The 7,360-nt window shown below is 37.8% G+C and overlaps 1 protein-coding gene across 3 annotated transcripts in view; it reads left to right on the top strand.

The window, feature by feature from the left end:
• LOC145989776 (uncharacterized) overlaps window positions 1-6,598 on the top strand; it is a 96,054-nt gene extending 89,456 nt beyond the window's left edge. For all 3 annotated transcript variants that reach the window (XM_083125105.1, XM_083125104.1, XM_083125103.1), the window contains one exon: window positions 1,029-6,598. In XM_083125105.1, the coding sequence (XP_082981231.1) occupies window positions 1,560-4,010 (2,451 nt within the window). In that variant the 5' untranslated portion in view covers window positions 1,029-1,559 and the 3' untranslated portion in view covers window positions 4,011-6,598. The remainder of the gene's footprint in view (window positions 1-1,028) is intronic.
• The last annotated feature ends 762 nt before the right edge of the window (window positions 6,599-7,360 follow it).

Raw genomic sequence — 7,360 nt, 5'->3', positions numbered from 1 at the left:
TACATGTTTGCTTTAAAATATAAAAAAAAGTCACTCTGCTTCATTCCACAATTGCCCGAATCTCATCTTTGGACTTTGTCGAGTGGTAACGTCGTCCTCCTGTAATCAAGGGATTCCAGGATCGATATGAGGTTGAGGCACGTAGTGGTTAGGATCCCACTTTAAACTGTACGTCCAGTCCCATTTAGCCTACCTGTGGATAGAATGGACTTAAATCAAAAACTCAAACTCAATACAACTCACACGCGTATTACAGCCGTGTGATAGTTGAGTAGAACTTTTCCATCCCTACAATATGTGCGTATAGATGTATCAGAAGAGAGGTGTCGAAAAGAAGCATGTTTCTGGCTAGTGCATGTTTACAGACAAAATACACAAATATTTACTGGCATAACTGATTCCTTGTATTTTACCTCCCTTATGTGGTACTTCTTTCTAACGATGGAAGCGGCCCCGGCGCCCACCCAGCGTCGAATAACATGGGTACCTGGGGGAAACCCTGGGGGGTAAAGGCGGTCAGACGCGTGATGCTGATCACATCAACCCACTCACTACCGGATCAAGAAAGTGTGTGGCTTTACCCCCACACCCCCTATACGCCTTCATGGCGTGGTACTATGCACAGGGGAGCACTCTACCTTTACCTTTTATGTGGTACTTCTAGCTAATAAAGAAGATGGGGATGAGTGGTGATATGACGAAATTAATGAATAGTCACTCACAAACACGCAGCCCTGGATTCAATGTGCGATGTGCTAACCACTCCGCCACGGAGGATGGCTCTACTGACATGATGACACACACTATAAAACGTAATATCATATCTCATTGCTTGATCGAGTTGGTAAATTATGAATTAAAATTATAATTGATCATTGATTTCTTCCATTTTAAGAGAGAAGCAGTTTTCAAGGAAATCCTTGATTACAAATGACATGATGTTACATAAAAAACTTTCGTTTTATTGGCTGATTCACATTTCCGCATTGATAATTTAAATTAAAGGTATGTTTTTCTTTTCATTCTAGATATACTTCCATACAAGATAGTCTCAGAACAGGCAATTGTTTCTCAGATAGTTGGACCGTCACAGTAAAAAATACGACAACGCTTCACTTCTTTCTCGAAAGACGAGAGCTCTAAAAAAACCTCCATTGTTCAAATTGTACGATTGTCTTCCCTTACTTCCAAAACCAAACAGTCGCAAAATATCTAGGATGGCGCGTAATGCATCAAACATGTTTAAAGTAATAAACGAACAAATGTAACTGAATGGTAGGTTAACACATGAATCAGAACACTGAACGATTTGAGGATAACCACAAAAAAACACGTTTGTATAGTTTTCACGAAGTCGAAGGAATGGATTTTATTCACAAGAATATACTAATAACAAAGACTAATAAATTAATGTCATAATGCCTACGGAGATATGGGAGAACCTCTTGGAATAAAAGAAATTACTGGAAAGGAAATTGGAAATACAAGAGAAACATTACGGCGCCGATCATTTTCAAGTTGCTTTCACTCTTGTGATCTTAAGTCATGTCTACGGAGAAATGGGAGAACCGCTGGAACAAACTAAAATTCTTGAGAGGGCATTGGAAATACAAGAGAAACATTACGGTGCCGATCATTTTAAAGTTTCCTCTACTCTTGTGAACTTAGGTAATGCCTACGGAAAAATGGGAGAATGGCTGGAACAAAAGAAATTACTTGAGAGGGCTATGAAAATAGAAGAGAAACATTACGGTGCCAATCATTATCAGCATGCTACTACTCTTGTGAACTTAAGTAATGCCTACGGAGATATGGGAGAACCTCTGGAAGCAAAGAAATTACTTGAGAGGGCATTGGAAATACAAGAGAAACATTACGGTGCCGATCATTTTAAAGTCGCTTCTACTCTTGTGAACTTAGGGAGTGCCTACGGAGAAATGGGAGAACCTCTGGAACAAAAGAAATTACTTGAGAGGGCTTTGGAAATACAAGAGAAACATTACGGTGCCGATCATTTTAAAGTTTCTTCTACTCTTGTGAACTTAGGTAATGCCTACGGAAAAATGGGAGAACCTCTGGAAGCAAAGAAATTACTTGAGAGGGCGTTGAAATTAGAAGAGAAACATTACGGCGCCGATCATTTTAAAGTTGCTTCTTCTCTTGTGAACTTAGGGGGTGCCTACGAAGAAATGGGAGAACCGCTGGAAGCAAAGAAATTACTTGAGAGGGCGTTGAAATTAGAAGAGAAACATTGCGGTGCCAATCATTATCAGCTTGCTACTACTCTTGTGAACTTAAGTAATGCCTACGGAGATATGGGAGAACCTCTGGAAGCAAAGAAATTACTTGAGAGGGCATTGGAAATACAAGAGAAACATTACGGTGCCGATCATTTTAAAGTCGCTTCTACTCTTGTGAACTTAGGGAGTGCCTACGGAGAAATGGGAGAACCTCTGGAACAAAAGAAATTACTTGAGAGGGCTTTGGAAATACAAGAGAAACATTACGGTGCCGATCATTTTAAAGTTTCTTCTACTCTTGTGAACTTAGGTAATGCCTACGGAAAAATGGGAGAACCTCTGGAAGCAAAGAAATTACTTGAGAGGGCGTTGAAATTAGAAGAGAAACATTACGGCGCCGATCATTTTAAAGTTGCTTCTTCTCTTGTGAACTTAGGGAGTGCCTACGGAGAAATGGGAGAACCGCTGGAAGCAAAGAAATTACTTGAGAGGGCATTGGAAATAAAAGAGAAACATTACGGTGCCGATCATTTTAAAGTTGCTTCTACTCTTGTGAGCTTGGGTAATGCTTACGGAGAAATGGGAGAACCGCTGGAAGCAAAGAAATTATTTGAGAGGTCATTGGAAATACAAGAGAAACATTACGGTGCCGATCATTTTAAAGTTGCTTCTACTCTTGTGAACTTGGGTATTGCTTACGGAGAAATGGGAGAACGGCTGGAACAGAAGAAATTACTTGAGAGGGCATTGGAAATAGAAGAGAATCATTACGGAGCCAATCATTATCAGGTTGCTACTACTCTTGTGAACTTAGGAAATGCCTACGGAGATATGGGAGAACTTCTGGAAGCAAAGACATTACTTGAGAGGGCTTTGGAAATACAAGAGAAACATTACGGTGCCAATCATTTTAATGTTGCTTGTACTCTTGTGAACTTAGGTAATGCCTACGGAGAAATGGGAGAACCGCTGGAACAAAAGAAATTACTTGAGAGGGCGATGAAAATACAAGAGAAACATTACGGTGCCAATCATTTTCAAGTTGCTACTACTCTTGTGAACTTAGGTAATGCCTACGGAGAAATGGGAAAACCGCTGGAAGCAAAGAAATTACTTGAGAGGGCATTGGAAATAAAAGAGAAACATTACGGTGCAGATCATTTTAAAGTTGCTTCTACTCTTGTGAACTTAAGTAATGCCTACGGAGAAATGGGAGAACCGCTGGAACAAAAGCAATTACTTGAGAGAGCGATGAAAATAGAAGAGAAACATTACGGTGCGAATCATTTTCAAGTTGCTACTACTCTTGTGAACTTAGGTAATGCCTACGGAGATATGGGAGAACCTCTGGAAGCAAAGAATTTACTTGAGAGGGCATTGGAAATACAAGAGAAACATTACGGTACCGATCATTTTCAAGTTGCTTTCACGCTTGTGAACTTAAGTCATGTCAACGGAGAAATGGGAGAACCGCAGGAACAAAAGAAATTACTTGAGAGGGCATTGGAAATACAAGAGAAACATTACGGTGCCGATCATTTTAAAGTTGCTTCTACTCTTGTGAACTTAGGTAATGCCTACGGAGAAATGGGAGAACGGTTGGAACAAAAGAAATTACTTGAGAGGGCATTGGAAATACAACAGAAACATTACGGTTCCGATCATTTTCAAGTTGCTATTACTCTTTTTTACTTAGATAATGCCTACAGAGATATGGGAGAACCTCTGGAAGCAAGGAAATTACTTGAGAGTTCATTGGAAATAGAATAGAAACATTACGGTGCCAATCAGTTTAAAGTTGCTTCTACTCTTATGAACTTATGTAATGCCTACGGAGACTTGTGAGAATTTCTTAAACAAAGAAATTACTTGAGAGGGTATGGGAAATTGTAGTTAAACATTACATTGCTGATCATTTTGAAGTAGATTCTAATCTTGTGGACTTAGGTAATGCCTACCGAGATATGGTAGGTTCTCTGGAACGAAGGAAATTACTTGAGAGAGCATTGAAAATAGAAGAGAAACCTTAAAAAATAATAAAAATTTCTGCCTTGCCGAGCATTCTGAGTGCTTTATTGAGCATGCAAACAAGGCATAATAGTGTTATTACAAGAATGTTTCAGTGTTGGTGTAGTGTCTGAAGAACAACTTTAGAAACGTTCTATTACTACTACTTTTGGATGCAGAAATTTCGAGCAGTATGTTACCAGAATATATATCACTGTCCTGTGTAATATGACTTTTTTGTGCTATCCGAGCATGGCTTGTAGGCTCTGGCCCCCTATGCTTCTCCTTTAGCTGGCATGCCTCGGATGTATGTTTATTTATGTTTCGAAAGTTTCTATAAAAGCTAATGATTTAAAATGACAAGAACGGAATTACCAATGTGAGATCCCGTATTCGGGAAATAGATTTCCCCAGTTTTCGTTATCCAGAACAACCGAGGAATTCCAAGCGACCATATTTTAAAGCGGATAATTCTTGATATTTCCTGCACTATTCGTGTCTGAAATTTATTGCAATTTATAATTTATATTCCAGAAGTACAGAACCAATCACTTGAAATTGCAATAGTGTGTTCAATTTGAGACGATCTCTTGATTTGGACATTTTTGGAAACTTCCCCGTTTCCAAAATGTTCCGACCTTGTCGGGAGATGGAGACTTTTTTTTAGTTCTGAATGTCAGGCTAATTGATATATCTTTCTGAATCCTGTCCTGACGATAATTCTCCCGTCCAGCACACCCGTTGTTACGAAAGTTTTAAAATATTGCTACATTTTACCATTGGAATACTTTACCTTTTGCAGATATCTCAAAGGGGGGAACCCTCCTCAGGCCCCCACACTGCGGGCGCCCTTGTCTGAACCTATGGAAAAGAGACGCCACTTGAATGGGGCTTTGCATAGCCTATACTAGACAAGAATTAAGTTTCCGATCATTTTCTAGTTCGTGTGATTTTTACTCTTGTGAACCACATCTTACCCAAATTACGCTGAACCTCTGGAACAAATGAAATTACTAATACAAGCGAATCATTACGATATTTTTAACCACAATATAGTGCATTCAACTTACACTAAGAGAACTAAATGCATTATATCGATTTATGCACCAGAATGCATCGACTGAAGTACTGAAGTGTCTTTTATGGCGTCTTAGAAGAATCAGATTCACATCTGATGCATTTTGATGCATTGTTGTATGTCGTGAAAGAAACACCAAAGTGCATCATCATGTGAGGATTTCTTTCAGTCGAGATGCACTTTAAAGCATGATTTGATGAGTTTCTGATGCACGTTCCTGCATCTTTTTTCTATGATACACGTATACGTTTCGACTAAACTATATAATGATTGAAGTTCAGACTATATGAATAGTGCAACAGATATTTTAAATAGGCTTGATGTAATGTTATTAGTAAAATTGATAACTTGTGTACTAGTTTTACTTTTTCCTTGTGTTCTATAAGATATTTAAAAAATTGTTTGTGTAGTTACTTTTCACGTTCATTTCCTTTTTTTGCATATTTTAGTGTATGGGGCTTGTATGGCATACTGTCATGTATGTGTACATTTTGCTAGTTTTTAGAGTATATAAATTCTCAGTATACTCATAAGATATCTGCAAAAAATTTCTCGAGTGATGCTGAAATATATTCTAAATGAACGTGTAATTAATTTTGTACTTGTGTTCAAATCATTTCATATTACTTATATCAACATAACTGCACAATGTGTTACTGTACAATTGAGGAATAATTTTGTATTTTCTGATTGTAGCTGTGTGGGCTTACTATTTGCCGTAATAGTGTGACGCGTCTACTTTACTATTGCTAATGAGTAGATATAGTATGGTAACATGTTAGTGAAAGAGAATGTAACATGACTTTTGTAAACTCTTGATGTAAGAGAGTTGCTGAAGGCTAATGTAGTAAGCCATACATGTATTTTATGTTTTTATATACTCGAATATATTTAGATGAAGATGTGTAAAATATTCGACCCGTGCTTGAGAAATGAATAATTCTGTGAATGTTAAGGGATTCTCATTTTCATGTTCGTCCTTTGTGCCTACTGTATGATGATAGAAAAATCGATATTTCGTACATCTCATTTGTGTGAAGAGTAGAAAACGTAATCTATAACATTACACTATACCCTGTCCCAGATATCTCTGGAGCAGACGAACGAAAACAAGTCTCTCCGCAAGTAGTGACGCGAGACGGTCCCACCAATGAACACTCGATTTCCTCCACTTCTGTGACGGTATGAGCGGCCTTGCTCTAGTGATAGCTGGGACAGGGTTTAATTGGTGGTACTGTAAATATAATATTGTTGTAAATATAATACTACATACAATAAAAATTTATTATTATTTTATATTTATTTTTAGTAGACCTTCTTCTACAAAAGATGTACCGAAACACTAATTTTGAACTGCCATGTTTTTTTTAAAAGAATGTATCCACTTACTCGTATTTGTATCAATAAAAAAAAACACAATTCTAGCCAACTATTCAATAATTAACAAACTATGCCTTCAAGATATCGCTTTTTAATAGAGTTTCCATCATTTGGATATATGTCCTCTTTCTTCATCGTTTTTGTGCTTTACTATGAGTGTCTACATGTGAGTGATGTTCTTATAGCAACAACAATTTCACATACAGTGAAGGGCCAAACTATGTTGTGGTGGGTGGTCCTACAATCCAAACTCTTGTAATCTTGTAATTGTGTTCACTAACATAGTCTTTAGTGTCAGAATGAAGTTCACCTTGGAAATGCCTTCTTCATCTTCACCTGACGATATTGTAGTAGGATGCACTATTTACCTCAGTTTCTGGCGTGTTCATATGCTCTCTGAATGATTTCTCGAATCATCTCTCTCTCAGTGAGCTCAAATAGGCAGGGAAGTTCGACAATTTCTTATTCCTCGAAAGGAATGTTATTCTTATCTTCTGAGGACGATTTTTGGCTTAAAATTGTCAAGAATTAAGCAAAGCCTTGAAAGAAATCTCTCAAGAATGGAATTCTTTGGACTTTCACAAAACTCCGCTGCATAAATGAATGGTCAGCTATTTTTCTCTTCTCTACGGATCCATTAGCATGGGATGTTAAT

Source organism: Lepisma saccharinum, chromosome 7, assembly GCF_977018435.1.
Source record: "Lepisma saccharinum chromosome 7, izLepSacc3.1, whole genome shotgun sequence".
Classification (NCBI taxonomy): domain Eukaryota; kingdom Metazoa; phylum Arthropoda; class Insecta; order Zygentoma; family Lepismatidae; genus Lepisma; species Lepisma saccharinum.
The sequence above is the reverse complement of the archived record's forward strand: the minus strand, read 5'-3'. Positions and strand labels throughout refer to the sequence as shown.